The 26,291-nt window shown below is 42.3% G+C and overlaps 1 protein-coding gene across 4 annotated transcripts; it reads left to right on the forward strand.

Annotated features, from left to right (window-relative positions):
- Positions 1-12,082: 12,082 nt before the first annotated feature.
- zgc:66427 (uncharacterized protein LOC406256 homolog) lies at positions 12,083-26,261 on the forward strand. 4 transcript variants are annotated; one of them, XR_004829382.2, is made up of 5 exons: positions 12,083-12,844; positions 14,912-15,007; positions 15,126-15,199; positions 17,625-17,730; positions 23,870-23,913. XR_004829382.2 is itself a non-coding variant. In XM_035799559.1 (5 exons), the coding sequence occupies exons 1-4, from the start codon at positions 12,328-12,330 to the stop codon at positions 23,925-23,927; spliced, it is 777 nt and encodes a 258-aa protein (XP_035655452.1). In that variant the 5' UTR covers positions 12,084-12,327; the 3' UTR covers positions 23,928-23,969; positions 24,123-26,261. The 4 variants fall into 4 exon arrangements, 3 of the variants coding, with proteins under 3 accessions (XP_035655452.1, XP_035655453.1, XP_035655451.1); XM_035799559.1 differs by lacking the exon at positions 15,126-15,199 and adding an exon at positions 24,123-26,261 and having other exon boundaries at positions 12,084-12,844; positions 23,870-23,969; XM_035799560.1 differs by lacking the exon at positions 15,126-15,199 and adding an exon at positions 24,138-26,261 and having other exon boundaries at positions 12,084-12,844; positions 23,870-23,969.
- Positions 26,262-26,291: the final 30 nt, after the last annotated feature.

The following is a 26,291-nucleotide window of genomic DNA, read 5'->3' on the forward strand; positions in this document are numbered from 1 at the left end:
GATGGGTAACGATGCTTCGAGGGTGACTGTTGTCGTTGTGAGCAGAAGGTCCCTGGTTCGCGCCCGGGTATGGGCGAGGGGACGGTTTAAAAGTATACTGTTACATTGATGCTGTTGACCCGGATTACTGGTTGCTGCGGAAAAAGGAGGAAGGTCAAAAGGGGGGTGAGTGTAACGGATGTGAAACGGCTAGCTTAGTTAGCGGTGTGCGCTAAATAGCGTTTCAATCGTTTACGTCACTTGCTCTGAGACCTTGAAGTAGTAGTTCCCCTTGCTCTGCAAGGGCTGCGGCTTTTGTGGAGCGATGGGTAACGATGCTTCGAGGGTGACTGTTGTCGTTGTGTGCAGAAGGTCCCTGGTTCGCGCCCGTGTATGGGCGAGGGGACGGTTTAAAAGTATACTGTTACACCTGCAAGGAAAAGTATGCGAAGCCTTTGGAATTACCTGGATTTCTGCATAAATTGGTAATAAAATTTGATCTGATCTTCATCTAAGTCAAAACAATAGACAAACACAGTTAAACTAATAACACACAAACAATTATATGTATTCATGTCTTTATTGAACACACCGTGTAAACATTCACAGTGTAGGGTGGAAAAAGTAGGTGAACCCTTGGATTTAATAACTGGTTGACAGTTAACCCTCCTTTGGCAGCAATAAGCTCAACCAAACGTTTTCTGTAGTTGAGGATCAGGCCTGCACAACGTTCAGGAGGAATTTTGGACCAGTCATCTTTACAAAACTGTTTCAGTTCAGCAATATTATTCTTAGGATGTCTTTTATGAACCGCTCTCGAGGTCATGCCACAGCATTTTAAATCGGGTTGAGGTCAGAACTCTGACTGGGCCACTCCAGAAGGTGTATTTTCTTCTGTTGAAGCAATTCTGTTGTTGATTTACTTCTGTGTTTTGGGTCATTGTCCTGTTGCATCAACTAACTTCTGTTGAGCTTCAATTGGCGGACAGATAGGCCTACATTCTCCTGCAAAATGTCTTGGTAAACTTTGGAATTCATTTTTCCGTCAATGATAGCAAGCTGTCCAGGCCCTGAGGCAGCCCCAAACCATGATGCTCCCTCCACCATACTTTACAGTTGGGATAAGGTTTTAATGTTGGTGTGCTCTGCCTTTTTTTCTCCACACATAGTGTTTTGTGTTCCTTCCAAAAACTCAACTTTAGTGTAATCTGCCCACAGAATATTTTGCCAGAAGCGCTGTGGAACATTCAATTGCTCTTTTGCAGTTTTTTTGGACAGCAGTGGCTTCTTCCGTGGTGACGGCCACTCCTAGGGAGAGTAGCAACAGTGCTGAACTTTATCCATTTATAGACAATTTGTCTTTCCGTGGACTGATAAACATCAAGACTTTTAGAGATACTTTTGTAACCCTTTCCAGCTTTATGCAAGTCAACAATTCTTAATCTTAGGTCTTCTGAGATCTCTTTTGTTCGAGGCATGGTTCATCAGGCAATGCTTCTTGTGAATGGCAAACTCAAATTTTGTGAGTGTTTTTAATCGGGCAGGGCAGCTCTAACCAACATCTCCAATCTTGTCTCATTGATTGGACTCCAGGTTAGCTGACTCCTGACTCCAATTAGCTTTTTGAAAAGTAATTAGACTAGGGGTTCACATACTTTTCCTAACCTATACTGTGAATGTTTAAATTCTTTATTCAATATAGACAAGAAAATACAATAATTTGTGTGTTGTTAGTTTAAGCACATTGTGTTTGTCTATTGTTGTGACTAAGATGAAGCTCAGATCAAATTTTATGACTAATTTATGCAGAAATCCAGGTAATTCCAGGGTTCACATACTTTTTCTTGCCACTGTATTTGTCAATAACAGCTGGTGTGCGATGTCCAATATTAAGGAAGTCTCGAGGTATTGCTCGCCTGAGGTAGAGTACCTCATGATAAGCTGTAGACCACATTATCTACTAAGAGTGTTTTCATCTATATTTTTCGTAGCCGTCTATTTACCACCACAAACCGATGCTGGCACTAAGACTGCACTCAAGAACCTGTATAAGGCAAGCGAGCAAGAAAATTATCATCTAGAAGCGGCGCTCCTAGTGGCCAGGGACTTTAATGCAGGCAAACTTAAATCCGTTTTCAGCCTAATTTATTTCAGCATGCCACGTGCAACTAGATGAAAAAAAACTCGAGATCACCTTTACTCCACACACAGAGACGCGTAAAGCTCTTCCTCGCCCTCCATTTGGCAAATCTGACCATAATTATATCCTCCTAATTCCTGTTTACAAGCAAAAACTAAAGCAGGAAGTCTCAGTGACTCACTCAATACGGAAGTGGTCAGATGACGCAGATGCTACGCTACAGGACTGTTTTGCTAGTAAAGACTGGAATATGTTCCAGGATTCATCCAATGGCATTGAGGAGTATACCACCTCAGTCACCAGCATCATCAATAAGTGCATTGATGACGTCGTCCTCACAGTGACCGTATGACATATCCCAAACAGAAGCCATGTATACAGGCAACATCCGCACCAAGCTAAAGGCTAGAGCTGCCGCTTTCAAGGAGCGGGACACTAATCCGGACGATATTAAGAAATCAGATGCCCTCAGACGAACAATCAAACAGGCAAAGTGTCAATACAGGACTAAGATTGAATCCTGAGAGCACCAAGGCAAGGCAGCAGCTACTCTTCCTGGTGTCCGGCAAAATTAAGGCAGTTATACAATTTTAAAAACATTACAATACATTAATTACAGAACTCACAACACACTATGTGTGTGCTTTCAGGCCCATACTCTATCCATACTCTACACGATCACATATCTACAATGCAAATCTATGTGTACGTGTGTGTATAGTGCGTATCTCTGGTGGGATGTCTTGTGGGGTATGCATGGGTGACCGTGCTAATATTTTAAACATACAGGTTGGTACCTTCAGCTTGTCAACACCTCTTACAAAAACAAGTAATGAGGAAGTCAATCTCTCTTCCACTTTTAGCCATGAGAGATTGACATGCATGTCATAAATGTTAGCTCTCCGTGTACTTTTAATGGCCAGCCATGCTGCCCTGTTCCGAGCCAACTGATATTTTCCCAAGTCCCTCTTTGTGGCACCAGACCACACGACTGAACAGTAGTCCAGGTGCAATAAAACCAGGGCCTGTAGGACCTGCCTTGTTGATAGTGTTGTTAAGGCAGAGCAACGCTTTATTATGGACAGACTTCTCCCCATCTTAGCTACTGTTGTTTCAATATGTTTTGACCATGACAGTTTACAATCCAGGGTAACTCCAAGTTGTTTAGTCACCTGAACTTGCTCAATTTCCACATTATTCATTACGAGATGTAATTGAGATTTAGGGTTTAGTGAGTGATTTGTTCCAATACAATGCTTTTAGTTTTGGAAATATTTAGGACTAATGTCACATTCTGACCTTAGTTCTTTTGTTATGTCTTTGTTTTAGTATGGTCAGGGTGTGAGTTGGGTGGGTTGTCTATGTTCCTTTTTCTATGTGGTGTTTTTGTGTTTGGCCTGGTATGGTTCTCAATCAGAGGCAGGTGTCGTTAGTTGTCTCTGATTGAGAATCATACATAGGTAGCCTTTTCCCACCTGTGTAGTGTGGGTGATTATTTTCTGTTGAGTGTTTGTATTCTGCACCAGACAGAAGTGTTTCATTTGTGCACTTTGTTGTTTTTGTTCAGTGTTCAATTTCTTTATTAAAAATATGGACACTTGCTGCGCATTGGTCCTCCGATCCTTCCTACTACACCTCATCAGAGGAGGAAAAAGACCATTACAACTAACTTATTCCTTGCTACCAATTCCGAAACTAACTGCGGCTCTTTGTTATTAAGTGTTGCAGTCTTTTAGTAGCTGACGTGTATGGCATTGAGTCATCCGCATACATAGACACAGTGGCCTTACTCAAAGCCTGTGGCATGTCGTTAGTAAAGATGGCCTTTTTCAATGGGCCTAAACAGCTACCTTGAAGAATTCATGATTCTACATGGATTATGTTTGAGATGCTTCCGTTAAGAACACCCTCTGTGTTCTATTCGACAAGTAACTCTTTATTGACATTATAGCAGGGTGTGTAAAGCCATGACACATCCGTTTTTCCTGCAGCAAACTATGATCGATAATGTCAAAAGCTGCACTGAAGTCTAACAGCCCTCACAATCATTTTATCATCAATTTCTCTCAGACAATCATCAGTCATTTGTGTATGTGCTGTGTTTGTTGAGTGTCCTTCCCTATATGTGAGAAAGTCTGTTGTCAATTTGTTTACTGTGAAATAGCATTGTATCTGGTCAAACACAATTAATTTCCCCGAAGTTCACCAAGCCAGTAAGGGGGGCTTTACTATTCTTGGGTAGTGGAATGACTTCAGCTTTCCTCTAGGCCTGAGGGCACACACTTTCTAGTAGGCTTAAATTGAAGATGTGGCAAATAAGAGCGGGAATATCGTCTGCTATTATCCTCAGTCATTTTCCATCCAGATTATCAAAGCCCTTTGGCTTGTCATTTTTGATAGACAATCATTTTTTCACCTCTTCCACACTGACTTTACGGAATTCAAAAGTACAATTGTTGTCTTTCATAATTTGGTCGGATATACTTGGATGTGTAGTGCCAGCGTTTGTTGCTGGCATGACATCCCTCCGTTTGTTTATCTTGCCAAGGAAAAAGTAATTAAAGTAGTTGGCAAGATCAGTGGGTTTTGTGATAAATGAGCCATCTGATTCAATGAATGATGGAGCCGAGTTGGCTTTTTCCCCCAAAATGTCATTTAAGGTGCTCTAAAGCTTTTTACTGGAGTGCGTAACTGGCTGCAGGGAAGTCAGGCGCAGGAGAGCAGAAATTGATAGCAAATGGAGCCCTTTATTGACACATGGGTTACAATAACCCGGCGTAAACCAGCCTGGAGTACACATACATTTACACATAACAATTCCACACACAGACATGGGGGGAAACAGAGGGTTATATGCAAGACGAGTAATGAGGGAATGCAAACCAGGTGTGCGGGAAAACAAGACAAAACAAATGGAAAATGAAAGGTGGATCGGCGTTGGCTAGACGGCCGGTGACGTCAACCGCCGAACGCCGCCCGAACATGGAGAGGGACCGACCTCGGCGGAAGTCGTGACATTTACTATCATTCTTTATATCTTTTATCTTTGTTTCATAGTATTGTTTTATTTTTATTTAGCTTAGTCACATGATTTCTTAATTTGCCAGTTATTTGGGCTGCCAGACCTTTTTGCCTCATTGGGCTGCCAGACCTTTTTGCCTCATCCCTCTCAACCACACAGTTCAATTCCTCATCAATCCAAGGGGATTTAACAGTTTTTACAGTCATTTTTTTAATGGGTGCGTGCTTATTAGTAACTGGAATAAGCTATTTCATAAATGTGTCAAGTGCAGCGTCTGGTTGCTCCTCATTACACAGCACAGACCAGCAAATATTCTTTACATCATCAACATATAAATCACTACAAAACTTATTGTATGACCTCTTATACACTATATTAGGCCCAGCATTTGGAAATTTGGTTTTACAAGATATGGCTATTATATTGTGATCACACTGTCCATAGCCGATGTGAGCAAGACCTTTAAACAGGTCAACATTCACAAGGCCGCGGGGCCAAACGGATAACCAGGACGTGTACTCAGAGCATGCACGGACCAACTGGCAAGTGCATTCACTGACATTTTCAACCTCTCCCTGACAGAGACTGTAATACCTACATGTTTCAAGCAGACCATAGTCTATGCAGACCACCATAGTCCCATAGCCCAAGAAAGCGATGGTAACCTGCCTAAATGACCACCGCCTGGTAGCACTCACATCTATAGCCATGAAGTGCTTTGAAAGGCTGATCATGGCTCACATCAACACTATCAACCCGGAAACCCTAGACCCACTCCAATTCACATACCGCCCCAACAGATTCAAAGACAACACAATCTCAAAAGCACTCCACACTTTCCCACCAAAGGAACACCTACAGTATGTGAGAATGCTGTTAATTGACTACAGCTCAGCGTTCAACTCCATAGAGCCCAAAAAGCTCATCACTAAGTTAAGGACCCTGGGACTAGAGTCACCTCCCTCTGCAACTGGATCCTGGACTTCCTGACTGGCCGCCCCCAGGTGGTAAGTGTAGGCAACAACACATCTCCCATGCTGATCCTTAACATGGTGGCCCCTCAGGGGTGCGTGCTTAGTCCCCTTCTGTACTCCCTGTTCACCTATGATTGTGTGGCCAAGCACAACTCCAACACCATCATTAAGTTTACTGACAACACAACGGTGGTAGGCCTGATTACTGACAACGATGCAACAGCCAGAGGTCAGAGACCTGGCAGTGTGGTGCCAGGACAACAACCTCTCCAACAACGTGAGCAAGACAAAGGAGACGTGGACTACAGGAAAAGGAGGCCCGAACAGGCACCCATTCACATCAATGGGGCTGTAGTGGATCGGGTCGAGAGTTCAAAGTTCCTTGATGTCCACATCACCAACAAACTATCATGGTCCAAACAAACCAAAAAAGTTGTGAAGAGGGCATGACAACGCCTTTTCCCCCTCAGGAGACTGAAAAGATTTGGTATGTGTCCCCAGATCCTCAAAAAGATCTACAGCTGCACCAGTGAGTGCATCCTGGCCGGTTGCATCACCGCCTGGTATGGCAAATGCTCGGCATCAGAGCGTAAGGCGGGTTTGTGCGTATGGGGTCGAGCTTCCTGCCATCCAGGACCTATATACTAGGCGGTGTCAGAGGAAGGCCCAAACAACTGTCAAAGACTCCAGTCACCCAAGTCATAGACTGTTTTCTCTGCTACTGCACGGCCAGCGGTACTGGAGCGCCAAGTCTAGGTCCAAAAGGCTCCTTAACAGCTTCTACCCCCAAGCCATAAGACTGTTGTACAATTAATCAAATGGCCACGTGGACTATTTGCATAGGCAACCCCCCATTTTGTTTTTACACTGCTGCTATTCACTGTTTATTATCTATGCATTGTCACTTTACCCCTACTTACATTTACAAATTACCTCGACTAACCTGTACGCCTGTACATTGACTCGGTACCGGTACCCCCTGTTTATTGTTCTTTTATTGTGTTCCTTTTTTCCCTTTATTTAGTAAATATTGTCTTAACTCTATTTTCTTAAAACTGCATTGTTGGTTAAGGGCTTGCTTTCGGCGCATGTGACAAATAAAATGGGATTTGAAGAAGAAGAATTGAATTCATTATGGAAACCATTTACAGTTTAAGAACCGAACGGAAGCAAATAGAGCAAACTGAACTGAAGCAAATAGAGCAAACTGAACGAAACGTTTAGGGAGGGACTTCCATACCTGAATATGTCCAATAGAAACTCTTGTTTGCTTTTTCTGTTTGGAGCAACTGTTTTTATTTGCAAAACCTTTGGTAACAGAATTGGCATAATGATTACACCCCATGTCTTGTTTTGAGATGTTGTGACTGATTTCATGTCAACACTAATAAGGATCAAATTCGCTAGCTAGCTAATCAACAACTGTAATGATGTATTTGAGAGACAACAAGTGGTCATTGTGAAAATGTATTTATGTTTTCAATAGACATTTGGAGACTAAATATAGTTGATATGTTGTCTACAATCTAAACTGACCCCATCTGTTTTACCCCATAGTTGCACACACATCAGTTTTGTTGCTAAACAACTGAAGCTCAATTTACCTGCTCTTGGGAATACTTACTTCGTTCCATTCGGAAAAAAGTGTATCTCATAAAATGTCTGTGTCCAGTTGCAGATGGTTCTACAAAAACCAGAGAAATTTCAAAAATATATTAAATAAAAGTTTTGTACCGAATGAGAAATGCCTCTTGCATGTGTGTAGATCTTTGTTGTGGACGCACTGTTTAATGCGCCACAGATGGAACAAAGAGCTAGTTATAAAAAATCTTACACATAGAACAAGGAGCTAGTTATAAAAATTGTATAGATAGAACAAGGAGCTAGTTATAAAAAATGTTGGATGCGCTTTAAATCAATTCTAAACGGGTCATGTGTTGATGGGATACAGCTTTTGACGCCAAAAGTTTATTCTTTATTTGCATTTTACCTAACCCTTTTCCCTAATATTGACATAATTCTCCTAACCTGCTTCATTAATTATCCTAACCTGCTGCGTAATTTCCCCTAACCCTGCTATGAAAAGTACAATTTAGACAAAAGCTGTATCCCTTCTAGGCTAAATCTACTCACCCAGGTCCCATAGAAACGACTACAAAGATGCTCGGAAATGCTAGATGTATGGCAGTAAAATGACGAGGAACTGCCTCGTGCAGTACAGAACATAATTTTGTACAAAGCATAGTTTATACAAACCTGGGTGCATCTTAATACGTTAGTAAAGTGGCTTAATCTCCTTGTCTCCTTCACTTCACCTGCACAGATCTGAAAACACAAAGGTGAAACAGCAATATGGTGGATACTGGGATTTTGGTTTCAACTGTTCAGTTATTTCAAATTAGTGTAGATTATTAAAGCAGAAGTGGAAAGGAAGTCAGAATTGAGATCCAACCCTGGATAAATAATCTGTGAAGCTAGTTAATAGAGGGTGCAAGTTCTAACATATAATAGGTTACAATAAGAGAGTTGAGTCTCCCAACCCTCCTAATAAATGTTTAAAAAATGACAAAAGAATGTGATAGATTAGGCCTGCCGATGTTTCCAAGGTTGGACTTTGCTATGTTTCAGGGGTTTCAATGTTTATAAAAGAATTAAACATTATATGGCTTATACATTTTATAATTGCTAAATGTACATGAAATAAATATTTGTAATAATGTCATATTAATAATCAATCACCAGGTTAAGTCTGTGTGAAAATGTCCCTTTTGTAGGGGCCCTTCGTCTGCTAAATGACTTAAATGTAAATGTAAATGTATATTGCAATGGACCCCCACATTTCTAAATCCACCCCTGTATGTTTCCTACCAAATCTGTCCAGTTCTGGTTCTAATAACTGTCCAGAGATTAGGACAACCAATTGAGATTATGGGACTTTCTTCAAAATCTGGTCAGGTGAGATGTCAATCTTTCCAAATAAATTGTATGGTCAATAGTATATCGTATAGTATATTACTCTTGGTTAATAAACATAGCTGTCAGTCTTAGTCAATTTATTACAGATTTAGAGCGAGAGAGAGATTTAGAGAGGGGGCATGAGATGAGAGGGATGTGAAGAGAAAAAGAGGGGGAGAGAGTATAACATTTACTGTCCAGTCATCAGACCAGTGATAATTAAAGGTAGGGAAGAATGAAGGGTGTGCTTGAAATGATTCTAATGGTGTATTCTAGAAGCACAAATGAAACTGAAGTCCACACAAGGCTAAACAGTACATTGAAATTGGTAGAAAAACATCAGACTGGGAAGTGTGATCAATGTCAGGGGGAGATGGACACTACAGTGGAACACGTTCTATTTCAGTGCCAGCAATATGGGAGGGAAAGGAAGAGATTGTTATTACACTGAACAAAAATAGAAACGCAACATACAACAATTTCAAAGATTTGACTGAGTTACAGTTCATACAAGGAAATCAGCTCATTTAAATAAATAAATTAGGCACTAATCTATGGATTTCACATGACTGGGAATACATATATGCATCTGTTGGTCACAGATACATTTAAAAAAAGGTAGGGGCATGGATCATAAAACCAGTCAGTATGGTGTGACCACCATTTGACTCATGCAGTGCAACACATCTCCTTTGCATAGAGTTGATCAGGCTGTTGATTGTGGCCTGTGGAATGTTGTCCCACTCCTCTTCAATGGCTGTTGCTGGATATTGGCGGGAACTGGAACACACTGTCACACATGTTGATCCAGAGCATCCCTAACATGCTCAATGGGTGATATGTCTGGTGAGTATGCAGGCCATGGAAGAAATGGGAAATTTTCAGCTTCCAGGAATTGTGTACAGATCCTTGCGTCATGGGGCTGTGCATTATCATGCTGAAACATGAGGTGATGGCGAATGAATGGCATGACAATGGGCCTCAGGATCTCGTCGCGGTATCTCTGCATTAAAATTGACATTGATAAAATGCAATTGTTTTCGTTGTCCGTAACTTATGCCTGCCCATACCATAACCCCACCGCTACCATGGGGCACGCTGTTCACAATGTTAACATCATCTGCCCGGTACAGTTGAAACATCCATGAAGAGCACACATCTCTAGCTTGCCAGTGGCCATCGAAGGAGAGCATTTGCCCACTGAAGTCGGTTACGATGCCGAACCTGTTACGGCTGTCGTCGTAATGAGACCAAGGTGCAGCGTGGTAGGGTTACATTTTGAAGTTATTGAATGAACAACCCAACAAAACAAGAAAGATAAACGATGCGTAAAGTAATGTAGCGCTAAACCAGCAACTAACAAAAACAAGATCCCACAACAGAAAGTAGGCAAAAGGGCTGCCTAAGTATGATCCCGAATCAGAAGAGACAACAATAGACAGCTGCCTCTGAGTGGGAACCATACTCGGACAAAAACAAAGAAATAGACAACACAGAATGCCCACCCCAAATCACACCCTGACCTAACCAAATAGAGAAATAAAACGGCTCTCTAAGGTCAGGGCGTGACAGAACCTCAGTCAGGTCAAGACCCTGGTGAGGTAAACGAGCACGCAGATGAGCTGCCCTGAGACGGTTTATGACAGTTTGTGCAGAAATTCTTTGGTTGTGCAAACCTACCGTTTCATCAGCTGTCCAGGTGGCTGGTCTCGCAATATTCCACAGATTAAGAAGCTAGATGTGGAGGTCCTGGGCTAGCGTGGTTAGAAATGGTCTGCGGTTGGTCATGCTGTTTGTGCATATGGAACATTTCTGGGATCTTTTATTTCAGCTCATGAAACATGGGACCAACACTTTACATGTTGTGTTTATATTTTTATTCAGTAGAGATTTATAGGTTTTGATGACTGTGGCACGTTTAGGAGCATGGAGAGGCCAGAGATAGATAGACTAGTAAATTGGGCTAAGAAACAGAAGGTGGGTATTGAAGAAAGGCCATCAGTATTTGTTTTGCAAGCAGTATAGCGAATGAAGATGAGCGTGGTGAACTGATAGACGTGGTTATGGACAGCGAGGAAGAAGGAGAAGAGCCGAGTGCAGAGGGAAGATGTGTGTTGAGGAAAAATGGCGCCAAGTACAAACCATATTCTGCTGTCTCTGTTGTGATACTGGCCGTTTGGTGCGACTTAGACCCGGTGGCGAGTGTGATGAAACTGAGAAGACACTGCCCTTTCGAGTTTTGAAGCAGAGTCTTTACCTGATATATTCCTGTTAGGATATGTCAGCTATCCAGTGAGAGCTTTGGTGCTGAACCCACTAAGGCGTTTCAGATGCCAAGCTGAGGGTCATGTTACAGCAGTGTGTAGGAGGGAGATTCCGAGATGTGAGAAGTATGTAGGGGTGCATGGGACAAATGTGTAGTATCGGTGGAAAAAACGGTCAATTGTGGAGGTGACCATGTTGCTGGGGATCAGAAGTGACCAGTGCGAGAGAGACGGGTTTAGGTTGTCAGGGTCAGAGTAGAACAGATGTTGTATGCTGAGGCAGTGGAGAGAGTAGATGATGATGGGTCAAGGGTGAGTAGTAGGCCTAAGCCAATACAGAGTGATAGAATTTATGCTTCAGTAACGTTGGCTTCTTAGCATTCATTGCCATGGTTATCAACTGTACCGCAGAAATGGAACGAAATCACAAAAAATAGATGTGGTGGCAGCTGCAGCGATGTACTTGGGTGCACAAGGTTTTACGGCAGAAGAGTTGCAAGGTGTGTTGAACTAAAGAGTGCCATCCTCTCATGCCGTTGGCCTGGCGTAGGATCAGTAAGGGTCAAAGTAGTGGAATAGGGTGGGGATTTTAATTTTTATTAAATAGTGGTATGTAGGTGTAGAGTTAGTTGGTGGTGCAATTTTTCATTTTCACAAAATGCAACGTGATTGAACACACACTTCCGCACAGTAGGTGGCGGCATGCACAAACAAAATGTGAAAACGCCATGATAACCGAAGAAGAAACTGAATTCACTTCCGCTGCTGCCAGCTGCAGCATAGACAGACGACGGATATCAACCGGTAGACAATACTCTATTTATAGAACAAATATCATTTAAGAGATCGTGGGAAGAATTTTAAATACACTTTTCGAGAATAACACCATCTAAAATATCCTGTTTTATGGTCCGTAAAGGTACTGAGAAGGCTAGTTTATCTAACGTTAGATAGGTGAGTTAGCTGGCTAGCTAACTGCTCTCAACGAAAGAGATGGGGACAAGAGCTAGTCGTTTACAAGAGGACCCAGTGCCTTCGACTTTCGAGAAAGATGGCATCACCCGGGATTCCTATCGACGACCCCGGTGCAGTAGGCCCACCAGTATTATGGTAGACTTTTTGGGGAGTTTTGACGATTCAGAGACCAACCATAGCCGATCGGAGGAGGGCAGCGATTCGGACATGGGGCAACAGGCGAGCACCGGTGGAAGCCCCGTCGACCACAAGAGCCACCCGTCCATCAGCCCATCATCACCAGCAGAAGACAACAGCGAATGCAAACGCGAGGAAGACTGCAATAGCAGTCCTGCGGGTGCTGTAAACGGGGAACATCTGCCTGGAGAGGAGACCGGCCAAGTGCCTCACCGCACTTTCTCTGAACGTTTACCCGGTAATCGACACTCTTCTGGGCGCAACGTCAGCGCAAGATCCGCACGGATGAGAGGCATCCATCAGCGCCCAGTGTCGGAGGCTTGGATTGGCCTCTACCGTGTCAACAACCGACATGGCAGTAAGTTTATACGAGACCACCCATTTTGTGTTTTTGTGTGTGTATTGTTTAAGTTGCTGTTCCTATTTTCTCTCGCAGATTTGACAACCATACATTATTACACACACAGTGTGAACAAAAACACAGTGAAATGCCCCATTGGTATAGAGCTTGCCAGCTTGTGGTCCAAAAAACTTGAAATGAGTTAGATCTGGTTCGTCCAGCCATTCCCGTAGGGGAAATAAATGGGGGTTGGGTATTTTGGGTCTGGTGTACTCTTCAGTTTATATATGTTACCCCTTGGCAGCATTATCAGAAAGCACAGCATTGATTTTCACTGCTACGCAGACGTTATAAAACTTTACATTCCTGTGTCACCAGATGATTTTATCTTCATAAATAAATTAGACTATTAGTGATTTAAATACCTGGGTGGCTCACAACTTCCTCCAGCCAAATCAAGACAAGACTGAGGTACTTATTGTTGGAGCCAAAGCACCGAGAGAGAATCTAGCCGCACATTTTAATTCACAGGCAATAAAGATACAACACCAGGTAAAAAACCTAGGTGTTATTTTAGATTCTGAACTCAATTCTGAATCACACGTTAGGATTGTGATCAAAATAGCTTTTTACGCCTTATTATGCCTCCAGCCTCTGGAATAACCTGCCAGTCAGGGTGGCTGAAACTGTGGACATATTTAAAAGAGATCTTAAAACACATTTTTTTAGCTTGGATTGTGCTTTTTAGTTGTTAAGTTTGTGTCATTTAGTTTTTTATGTTGTGTAGTATACATTTCAGCTTTTATTTTCATTGTTTTGTTATATATATCTTTCCTGTAAAACACATTGCGTTGCATTCTATGTCTGAAATGTGCTGTATAAATAAAGCTGGATTTGATTAGATAAACACCTAAAATAAGGTCTGAGTTTAACACAGGCTAGGAGGTCTTATACATTTTGTTCTATGAGATAATATCAGTCAGTTAACATGACCATTATGAAGCCTTTATGTGCTTGTTTTGATTACATAAATGCTTCAAAATTCACAAAAAGTGCCGTTAGCTGATTGAACAAAATCTCATAGAACAAAATGTATAAGATCTAGGCCTGTATTTAACTTTCTTTCTGTGTTTATCCAAAACCCCTCAAACCCCCCATTTAATTTCCCTATATGCTTTGGCCAAAGAGCCATGATGAAGTTAGTGCCAACAAAAATACTCCGTTCTCTATTAGGCTAGGGCTCAACAATCAGTTTTATGGTGACACAAATTGTCCAGGCTTACTACTGAACCTGCATTCTTGGGGGTATGATCTTCTCTCGTGCTTACAAGCTACTTGACTTATTACAGCAGAACCCATTGTTTTAAGTTGTAACAATCAGGCTGCTGTTAATAGATTAGCTAGCTAATACAGTAGTACTACAAACTGACTGCTTTGACCATTTCAGAATGTAGCACACCCATGAATTCATTCGAGATTCATCAATGAGCTCTCTAACAATAGCCCATGCATCACTCTCAACAAAATCCATTGACTTACGGTAGCTAGGGACGTTTCCAATATGACCCGTCCCAGACTGAGAGAGATTCTCAGTGTAGACCTATGTTATGTTATTAATTAGACAGATGAACAGATGTGGTTGTATATGAGTGAGACCCCTGCCCAAACACAACGTTGGATTTATTTTCCCATGCGCCATAACACACAAACACAGCTCAGAGCAAGTCTAGGAAATGGGTCAAAGTCCTCACTTGGGCATGGCTGACAGGAGGGCCAGAGAGGAATGTAGGCTAACTGGGAACGCTCTCCCCCACGTCGTCCCATCCCCGAGGCTGGACTCCTCTTCTTATGCGTGATTGCCTGGTCTGTTAGAATGATGATCACTAGAAAACTAATCACGGGTCAGTTGACCTTAATCATTCGTCATGACACGCTGATCACGCAAATGTCAACATCTACTGAAGACCAATGGCATGCATGATGGACAAGTTGATTTCATTAGTTGACTAGTTGATTTGATCAACTCCCCTCTTTTGTTTTTCTAATGTGTTGTTAAACATGAGCATGTTGTCGTCTCCTTCCCAGATATCCGCTGTCCGTTCTGCTCCAAGCCTTTCCCGGGTGGCAGAATTGAGGATCACCTGTTGAGCTGTCTCACATCTCCCCCTCTCCCTTACAACAGTAAGTATCTCTCTTCAACAAATATATAGTGAGTAATAAAAGAATGGGGATACCTAGTCAGTACAACCGAATGCATTCAACTGGACTGTGTCTTACGTATTGAACCCAACCCCCCCAGAATCGGAGAGTTGCGGGGGGCTGCCTTAATCGACGTCCAAGCCATCTGCGCCCGAGGAAAAGTTGTTGTTGGGGGTAACTGCCATGCAGAACAGCAGATATTTCCACCTTGCCAGCTCAGGGATTAAACCAGCGACCTTTCAGTCACTGGCCCAACTCTCTTAACCGCTAAGCTACCCTAATATGTTTGAAACATCAAATAAAATCGCAGTATCGACTCGCAATACATATAGAAACGGGAGAATTGCAATACATATCGTATCAGCTAGGGTTAAATATTTTCCAGGTTTTTTACAAATGTTCCATCACGAGAATAAATCACTTTTCACCCGGATAACCCAGTATTTCCTGTCATTGAAAGAGGCATATAAATGTCTGGATTTGATTAGAGATTTGATCAGCATGAACATTCAAACCTGATGCTAGCTGAGCCTGATGAGACATATATTAAATACATTTTACGAGCCATACATTTATGACATTTAATGAGCCCAAGCCCAAAAAAGCCAAAATGATTGTGCCGTTATGCAATACATATATGATATAGGCTACTGCACATTACGCACGACATTAAAACATAAAAGCCCAAGTCCTGTAGGCTCATCTTTTTGAGTGTGAACTGTATTACTGTACTGTATTATACTGTATTATATGGACTGGAATTGCGCACATTGTTCAAACCATGATAAAGCAGAAGAAAACATGCGATTCTGGTGCAGCACATGCGGCCTACAAAGTATAGGTTGGCGAATTTGATTTTAATTTTTAAATATAATAGGGGCTGTTTGTATAATTAGTAGGCTGACGCATTTATACCTTTTATAATATTTAGACCTAATGTTATTAGCCTACCATTTTCTCTATTGTTGCTTCATTCTTTCCTCGCGTTCAACAGTTAAATTAAATACGTTTTGTTGTCCTTATCTTAATCATTCTAAAGACATCCTTGAATAATATAGGACTACAATTAGATGCAGAAGGCATTCATTTCTCTTCATGAAGATTGAATGGTTATGGGTCTGAATAAATAACTGCTATAGCTTACCACCATCTCGTGTTCACATTCTTTCAAACTACCCATGAGTTCTATTGGCTGCAGTATTTAACATTCAGCAAAAAAATAGTTTGCGTCTCTCTTCAAATTGGTATAAGAAATGCTAAAAATAATTATGTCCAGCAAGCTATTCTGGTCTAGTTTTTCCTGCCTGGGACTCCAAGAGCTACGGAGTGTTTTTTTAAGGAGAGAGGTCAGTGGAGCACAGGTGCTTGTGTTTTGCTCAAGAGACAGAGGCTATATGTAAGAAGCATATTTTGCATAACCCATCATTAATTTGATAAATATAAGCTAGTACTGCATTGAATATATTGCCTGAAAGAGAGAGGCTAGGACATGTATATCAATCTAGAACAGAATTATGTATTTTGGAAGCAATTTGAATGGAGTTGATGTAGAGAGAGCGAGAGAGAGAGAAAGAAAGACTGTGAGAGTACTCCCGCGTGCACTTATTTAAAGCAACGATATTCGAGTGATAGGCTGTTTTAAAACTCTGCAGCTGCAAAAAAATGATTATCTTACAGTTCAAAACAAGGTGAGCCCTGAAATTCAGATGGAGATATGTAAATTAGACACGCATTCGGTCTTTATATTACTGCAGATATTGATGCCATTTTTTTTCATGAGATGATACTGTAGGTCTACATGCATTGTGAACTGCGCTCCATACCGAGATAATAATATATGCCATTTAGCAGACGCTTTTATCCAAAGCGACTTACAGTCATGTGTGCATACATTCTACGTATGGGTGGTCCCGGGAATCGAACCCACTACCCTGGCGTTACAAGCACCATGCTCTACCAACTGAGCTACAGAAGGACCACAATGTGACAAATACATTTGATTTGATTCAACACAGAACAAAAAAATTCCCCATAGTGATAATAAAGCATTATCAATTGCATTCCCAATTATGCCCAGCAGAGCCTTAGAGATATCTATCTAGTGATCACCAACTTCAAAAAAATGTTTATGCCTGTTCTGAGATGGGCTGTATGTCCCCACCCTGAGCGTTGATTCAACATGCAGAGGCCGTAGAGAAACCAGATTTAGATATTGCATATCATTTAACAGTTCAATTTCATGTCATGGTGTTCATATAAATTATTAATTATAATTTACTGGTTTCTTGCAGTTATTTATCTTGGGAAAAGGGAGTGGTTTTGGACGGTAAATCCCGGTAACCGCATTCCTGCCATTCAACCCTAGTATCGGCAACTAAGTATCGTGATAATATTGTATCGTGAGGTCCCTGGAAATTCCCAGCCCTACTGTCTTTACATTCACCCAGAGAAAGGGTTGACATTGCATGCTAAATGTAATACTCACGTTGGGTCATGAGTGGTGTTATTATGGTGTTATTACAGTCTATTACACAAACTGTGGTCTCAGCGGATGTGCTTTGTCTAACTGTCATTTCTGTGATGTGTGTGGTGGTCTCAGTGGATGTGCTGAGTAAGGACAGCGGTGAGTGTTCCATCTGTCTGGACGAGCTGCAGCAGGGAGAGACCATCGCCCGGCTGGCCTGCCTTTGTGTCTACCACAAGAGGTAATTACACTGATGATTTAATACACACAATATATCTGTCTCAAATGGAACCCTAGTCCCTATATAGTGCACTTATTTTGACCAGGGCCCCCCATAGGGCTCTGGTCGAAAGTATTTCACTATATAGGGAATAGTGTGCCATTTTGGGATGCAGGCATACACTTTGCCCAGTAGGGAAAGGGGTGACATTTCTCACACACAAGAGCACAGATCTGATAATTCATTATTCCATCTACCAGGAAGCAATTATGCAACTGTGATGCATGTGATACAATCATGAGTTGTATTCTTTTGAAATCTCATTTAGGACTGTAGCAGTTATGACAATTTGTGAGCTGGTAACTGTCATGCAAATCACCGCCCACCTCATGGTAATTGGCGGTTAATTAACAAACACTTTAAAGCATCTATGGGCTTACACGCATTAAGCCAGTGATGCAGACCCTTGGAACATCTACATTTTTTAAAAAGTTTAATAAATCCATTTAATACACACCATCAAATTAAATCCATGATTGATTTATTTTAGGCAAGTCTTAAGAACCTATGGTATGAAGAAAATGTATTTCAGAAGAACATGATTACTGATCTGGCAGTTCATTTAGAAGACATGATTTGCTTATAATTCCCATGCCATTATTTCATATTATATTATTTTTATAGTAAGAAGAATACAATTTAAAATAATACAATTGAACATAGCTGCATGAAATAGAAAGTATATTTTCCGCAATCAATTGCAGTGTGTGTGCTCTGTATTGGGCGGTTATAAGAAGTGATACATTTTAACATGTCCTATATGCTTATTATAGAGTTATTTGGCAACTTTAGTTGTAATCCAAACTTTAGAATGTTTTTGAAAAATCAAACATATATGGGCTGCATGACGGGAATTTTGATGATGTGAAAAAGTCGCCAAAAAATGCATGCACTATTTTATTACACACATCAAAAAGCTGAGGAGCTGGCTCTCGCTGCGTGACAGGTGATATTCAAATTCAATCATGAAGTGGTTGAATTGATTTTCAATTGTATTTGCATTGATGTCAGAGTGATGGAGGGACAATGGAGTGCTGAGTACCAGGCCATTTGTGACTTGAGGGCCATTAACAAGTTTGGTTGGCTACTAACGACCATCAGCATCATTATTTACAGAGAACAGTTTTGGAGTAGCCTAGTTATTGTTACTCAGCGGTCACTTGGAATTTGACTGCGGTCATGACTCGTGAATTGGCAATAGAATGGCCTTACTGAGGAACTCAGTGACTTTCAACGTGGCAATTTTTTTTTGTCAAAAAGTTTGTCAAATTTCTTCCCTGCTAGAGCTGCTCCAGTTAACTTTAAGTGCTGTTATTGTGAAGTGGAAACATCTAGGAGCAACAAAGGCACAGCTGTGAACAGGGCCGACAAATGCCGAAGTGCATAGTGCGTAAAAATCGTCTGTCCTCGGTTGCAACACTCACTACCGAGTTCCGAACTGCCTCTGAAAGCAACGTCAGCACAATAACTGTTTGTCGAGAGCTTCATGAAATTGGTTTCCATGTCTGAGCAGCTGCACACAAGCCTAAGATCACCACGCACAATGCCAATCTACGCCTGGAGAGGTGTAATGTTCGCCACCATTGGACTCTGGAGCAGTGGAAACGCGTTCTCTGGTGTGATGAATCACGTTTCACCATCTAGCAGTCTGAAGGATGAATCGGGGTTTGGCAGATTCCAGGAGAACACTTCCTGCCCCAGATTTTTGACGAGCAGGTGTCCGTCCATATGTTCTTTAAAAGTAATTTCCTCACCATCTTAAATAAGCATGCCCCTTTCAAAAATAATTGAACTAAGAACAGATATAGCCCTTGGTTCACTCCAGACCTGACTGCCCTCGACCAGCACAGAAACATCCTTTGGCGTACTGCACGAGCATCGAATAGTCCCCGCGATATGCAACTTTTTAGAGAAGTCAGGAACCAATACACACAGTCTGTTAGGAAAGCAAAGGCTAGCTTTTTCAAACAGAAATTTACATCCTGCAGCTCTAACTCCCAAAAGATCTGGGACAGTGCAAAGTCCATGGAGAATAAGAGCACCTCCTCCTAGCTGCCCACTGCACTGAGGCTAGGAAACACTGTCACCACCGATAAATCCACGATAGTCAAGAATATCAATGAGAATTTCTCTACGGCTGGCCAAGCTTTCCTCCTGGCTACCATCAGCTCCGCACCCACCCGCAGCTACTTACCCAAGCCTCCCCAGCTTCTCCTTTACCCAAATCCAGATAGCAGATGTTCTGAAAGAGCTGCAAAACCTGGACTTGTACAAATCAGCTGGGCTAGAGAATCTGGACCCTCTCTTTCTAAAATTATCCGCCGCCATTGTTGCAACCCCTACTAGTCTTTTCAACCTCCCTTTCATATCGTCTGAGATTCCTAAAGATTGGAAAGCTCCCGCGGTCATCCCCCTCTTCAAAGGGGGTGACACTCTAGACCCAAACTGTTACAGACCTATATCCATCCTGCCCTGCCTTTCCAAAGTCTTCGAATGTCAAGTTAACAAACAGATCATTGACCCTTTTGAATCCTACCTTACCTTCTCCGCTGTGCAATCCGGTTTCTGAGCTGGTCACGGGTGCACCTCAGCCACGCTGACGGTACTAAACGATATCATAACCGCCATCGATAAGAGACGGTACTGTGCAGCCGTCTTCATCGACCTGGCCAAGGCTTTCGACTCTGTCAATCACCATATTCTTATTGGCAGACTCAACAGCCCTGGTTTCTCAAATGACTGCCTCGCCTGGTTCACCAACTACTTCTCGGATAGAGTTCCGTGTGTCAAATCGGAGGGCCTGTTGTCCGGACCTCTGGCAGTCTCTATGGGGGTACCACGGGGTTCAATTCTCGGGCCGACTCTTTTCTCTGTATATATCAATGATGTCGCTCTTTTGCTACGGGTGATTCCTTGATCCACCTCTACGCAGATGACACCATTCTGTATACATCTGGCCCTTTTTTGGACACTGTGTTAACAAACCTCCAAACGAGCTTCAACGCCTTACAACACTCCTTCCGTGGTCTCCAACTGCTCTTAAACGCTAGTTAAACTAAATGCATGCTCTTCAACCGATCGCTGCCCGCACCCGCCCGCCCGATTAACATCACTACTCTGGACGGTTCTGACTTAGAATATGTGGACAACTGCAAATACCTAGGTGTCAGGCTAGACTGTAAACTCTCCTTCCAGACTCATATTAAGCATCTTCAATCCAAAATTAAATCTAGAATCGGCTTCCTATTTCGCAACAAAGCCTCCTTCACTCACGATGCCAAACATCCCTCGTAAAACTGACTATCTTACCGATCCCTGACTTCGTCGATGTCATTTACAAAATAGCCTCCAACACTCTACTCTTGGATGCAGTCTATCATAGTGCCATTTGTTTTGACACCAAAGCCCCATATACCACCCACCACTGACCTGTATGCTCTCGTCGGCTGGCCCTCGCTACATATTCGTCGTCAGACCCACTGGCTCCAGGTCATCTAAGTCTTTGCTAGGTAAAGGTCCGCCTTTTCTCAGTTCACTGGTCACCATAACAACACCCAGCCGTAGCACACGCTCCAGCAGGTATATCACACTGGTCATCCCCAAAGCCAACACCTACTTTGGCCGCCTTTCCTTCCAGTTCTCTGCTGCCAATGACTGGAACAAATTGCAAAAATCGCTGAAGTTGGAGACCTATATCTCCCTCACTAACTTTAAGCATCAGCTATCTGAGCAGCTCACCGATCGCTGCAGCTGTACACAGCCCATCTGTAAATAGCCCATCCAACTATCTATCTCATCTCCATATTGTTTTTAAGGACTTTTTTTGCTCTTTTGCACACCAGTATTTCTACTTGTACATCATCATCTGCACATCTATCACTCCAGTGTTAATTTGCTAAATTGTAATTACTTCGCTACTATGGCCTATTTATTGCCTAGGCCTTACCTCCTTACTCCCATTTTCACACTGTATATATATTTTTCTATTGTTGTTGACTGTACTTTTGTTTATCCCATGTGTAAGTCTGTGTTGGTGTTTTTTGTCGCACTGCTTTGCTTTATCTTGGCCAGGTCGCAGTTGTAAATGAGAACTTGTTCTCAACTGGCCTACCTGGTTAAATAAAGTTGATATAGAAAATAAACACTAAATGACCAAAAGTATATCACTAAAAGCTCCACTGAAGAACTCTTGTGCTAGCAGCAAACAATGAGCGTCTAATAACCTTGTTCTTTTTTCCCCTGAAAGACCTAACCTTATTGTAAGTCATTCACCTCTTTAAGACCAGGAAGTCTCTTGAGGTGTGAACCTCTAGGCGTGTAACCACAACTAGGCCTGTGACAAATGGGGAAAGATTTTACGTTTAAAATACCAGTTTTTTCTTTGTTAAAAATATACGAAAAAATGTATGAAATTGCATGTGAATTCAAAAGGCACAATATTGTCCTGCATATGACCTCTGGAGGGCAATGCAGCTCCTTTTACTGCAGTCATGGCTACTTCATCCCTGATCACTCTTCCTTCGTGTGAAGCTGTCTTATGTCTGTTGTTGGGGGCCTGAGCTCCTGCCCGCTACAGTTTGGGTCTCATGGTGCGTCTCATTCAGATGGTTAAGCATTGCACCTGGACTACAATTCTTCTAAGTTTGTATTTAACTTCTGAAAGTATTGCCATACAGGACTTTGCTGCTATCGCGTGCCTTTCTCTGCTATTTTTCCAACTGTTGACGACGATGACGTAGTGGTGGATAGTCAACTCCAAAATAATAGATTCCTCTACTCCTTGCATGTCGACTCCCGGTGTCAACTCCCATTTCTGAGTGTCACGATTCAATTCCACACACAATTGACTCCTAAGATTTTGTATTTTTGGAACAGAGGAGACTGATTAGTTCCTGTACTTTCGAGAACACAAACACTTCCATATTTCATAGCGAGTTAGCGAAGGAACGGATAGAGAGGGGAGGGGCACGGTTATAGGCAGGTCGGCTACCAGACAGACTATCCGAACCGTTCACTCGGCCTATTTATCGGTAATCAAAAGCTGTATCTCGCAATTTCTTGGCTTGCACATGTCTTGCAACTTCTGTAAAGCAAGGCCCTATTATCAATGAATAGGCTAGGACCATATTGTTTTATTTGATTTGATTTTGTACTTTGTACCCCTTTTTCTCCCCAATTTCGTGATATCCAATTGGTTGTTAGTCTTGTCCCATCGCTGCAACTCCCTTATGGACTCTGGAGAGGTGAAGGTCGAGAGCCGTGCGTCCTCCGAAAACAGGACCCTGCCAAGCCGCGTTGCTTCTTGACGCACTGCTCGCTTAACCCGAAAGCCAGCCGGACCAATGTGTCAGAGGAAACACCGTCCAGCTGGCGACCGAAGTCAGCTTGCAGGAGCCCAGCCCGCCACAAGGAGTCGCTAGAGCGCGATGGGACAAGGAAATCCCGGTTGGCCAAACCCTCCCCTATCCCGGAAGATGCTGGGCCAATTGTATGCCGCCTCATGGGTCTCCCGGTCACAGCCGGCTGTGAGACAGCCTGAGATCGAACCCAGGTCTGCAGTGATGCCTCAAGCACTACGATGCAGAGCCTTAAATTGTTGCGCCAGGCTATGATATTCTACACACAAAAAAACTCAAACTGAACACCCATTCGCATCATTAACAAAGAGAACAAGCAGGCGAGCCAGCGTGAGGAAGAGAGAGGAGGGGCAGGCAGAAAGAACTCCATATGTCTTGGTAATCTGTATCTCACATTCACCAAAGTAGCCTAAAGTTTGCCTCTTCATCCCTGGTTTTATAAATATTATTTGTTTTATAGATATTATTCAACTTTCCCTGGGCCTTAGGGATTTTTAAATGCCAATGATCCCAATTTCCTTTAAACGTTCACACCCCTAACCACAACAAGTGTTTCTAATCAGGCTGTCTCAAAGTGAGTCAGCTGCACCATTGTCATAGTTAAGTCCCACCCCGGGACCACAGATGGAACTTAGTTATGTATCTAAAACTCTGTTGTAATAGACATATTATGCATGGTCCCTGACAAATAAGTGAATATGTGATAATCAAAAGGGAAAATAGACATTTGTTTCTCTGTCCAGCTGTATTGACTCCTGGGCGAAGGTGAAGACCTGCTGTCCTGAACACCCTTTTGATTGACTCATGGGTCACATGTCCTGCTCAGTGACACACCTGACTCAGGTATGTACATGTTCATAACCACATTTGTTCCATCCTCATGATGTCACATTACCCAACTGGGTAGAAGTTAGTGTGGACATGATTATGTACTTGAATATGAAGATATTTTTATATGAAGGATTACACATTCCAAATGTTTCTGCCGTACTTTAGATTTTTACCCCACAGGAGACTGCAATGTATCTACAATTGCAGAAAATATACTACGACAAAGATTAATACCAGAGGCAAGCCTCCTAATAACGACACAACCCCACAAAGATGCGACCAATGACCACTTTACCATCTTGGACCTGGTTTAGTCCATTTGAACTCAATGCAGACCACTATAATCACCCCTGGAATAGATGGCACCTCTCCTCTGTCAATGTAGCCGAAACTATAGCCTAAACTGCTGGAGGGGATATAATATCATACCAGGTTGGCAGTACCCTGAAAGACCTTTGGAACTCAAGGAGAGGAAAATGTGTTTCTGTGCTCCCTGCATTCTTCTTACCCTAATGTGGACTATCCATATGAAAAGGTAATGTTCTCTTTCCTGATGCTGCAAAACAATATTGTGCAGAGATTCACGTTACAGTGGATAAATGTTTCTGTTCATAAAAAAACAGCCCAGTTCCGGGAAAAAATAAATGAGTTGATTATGTGTAAATATTGCAATGTATTGTTTTTAAAAGCCATATGTTGGAACGCAGGGCTTTATTTTGTGGGTGGGGTTGTCATAGTGATTGTAGGTGTTTTTCTGTTGTCACCATGACACATTTCAGGAGAAGGATGGTGGGTGTGAGTTGATTGATAGTTTGGTCAGTTTAGGTCAGTTTGTTTGGTTGGTGCTGACACCACTGTATTAGGTCCTTTACTGCAGCGGTAGCAGGTTGTTGATATTTCCATACGGTTGTTTGTGTGTGTGTGCGTGCGATAGCGGTGTGGACGAATGGGGCCAGCTAATGTTGAGATGACACCGCCTACTGGACCGCAAAAGTGAACTGCAGTCCTCTCACTGGCTGTATACATGAGAGGTGTGTGTGCTTAGTGCCCTGGGTGAAAGCGATAGTTTTAATCATTGTGATACTTTGTTCCTAAAAGTATCTGTGTGATTAAAAACATTCTGCTACTTTGACATGGCCTCCCTCTGTGAGACCCACCTCGCCTGTTGTGCTGAAGGCATGTGGTGGTGTTTGTGGGTCTTCATGTCCCCCTGCCTCTCAAGGGTGTTGTCCGGATTGTTGGACCAGGCCCTGTGCGCTAGTCTGGCCATCTGGCTCCCTGCATTCATGTCTGAATGGGAGGGATGATGTATTTAATGGCATGATTACTCCATAAGGCAGCTGCCTTGCCTATCCCATGATTCCTGTCGCTGGAAGCAAAGAACAGCTGATGGGGTGATTCTTATATTACCCCACCCCCCTTTCCTCATAAGAGGATTTATAGACATTGTATTATTCCAGTTATTATTATTACTACTAAATGTGCTAAGCAGATACATTTGCCTGTGTTTTGGTTGCCTTTGCCTGGTGAGATGTGTCTGTCCAGGCTCCTCTGGTGTGGTGTACTCTGGGGATCAGTGGTGATGCTACCAGCATGAGGATCAGCACTGTTCAGCATTCCTATTGGATGATATCCCCGAGTTCCTGCCCCACATCTTGCATTCTGAACTGAGGTGCTACGACCTTTCCTGCCCCTAGATGGCAGCCTGGTGCATGTTACTCTTTCGTCCCCAAAAAATAAGAAAGAACTATTCCGCCAAAAGTATGTATGCATGTCTGTGTACATGAATCAGTGGTAGGGGATGTGTGTGAAACAGAGAGAAATTGATCATTAGACATAAATGTTACAATATTCGTGGTGATGATGAATAATGATGTTGTGTACTTTTGAGGAGGGAGCGGAGGGGTTGTCAGTGAAAATATGGACAATCTGAAGCCCCAAATGTTCCTTTACTTTACTACTCTTCCCTTTTAGCTGTGTGGTGCAATACCTCCATTTTTACATATGTTATTACTCGGCAGCATAGCTTTTCTCCAAGGACGATAATTGATATATTCAATGATAATGTTTTTAAGGTCACCATGGTGATATCTGTCCATATCTTGGGATGCAATCTGCCTTCTCTGGTATAACAGAACAATCAGTTTATTTATTAAAGTGTACATATGTATTGCAATTCAAAATGGCTTGGTCTTTGTCTGTTCATTATACTGTTTCTAAGCTCCAATCTTTTGTATGTCTCAAAGTTGTTTTTATATGTATTTTTATATGTATTTTGTATGTAATAAATATACTTGTGTGAGACATGTTTTGTCATTGTCCTTGTTTGCATAT

Source organism: Oncorhynchus keta, chromosome 23 (genome assembly GCF_023373465.1).
Source record: "Oncorhynchus keta strain PuntledgeMale-10-30-2019 chromosome 23, Oket_V2, whole genome shotgun sequence".
Taxonomy (NCBI): Eukaryota; Metazoa; Chordata; class Actinopteri; order Salmoniformes; family Salmonidae; genus Oncorhynchus; species Oncorhynchus keta.

Excerpts from the sequence above, each read along its gene's own strand:
- zgc:66427 (XM_035799558.1), top strand. The coding sequence starts at position 12,328 with ATGGGGACAAGAGCTAGTCGTTTACAAGAGGACCCAGTGCCTTCGACT. Across the intron at positions 12,845-14,911 it reads TGTCAACAACCGACATGGCA|ATATCCGCTGTCCGTTCTGC; the intron begins GTAAGTTTATAC and ends TCTCCTTCCCAG. Across the intron at positions 15,008-17,624 it reads TCCCCCTCTCCCTTACAACA|TGGATGTGCTGAGTAAGGAC; the intron begins GTAAGTATCTCT and ends TGGTGGTCTCAG.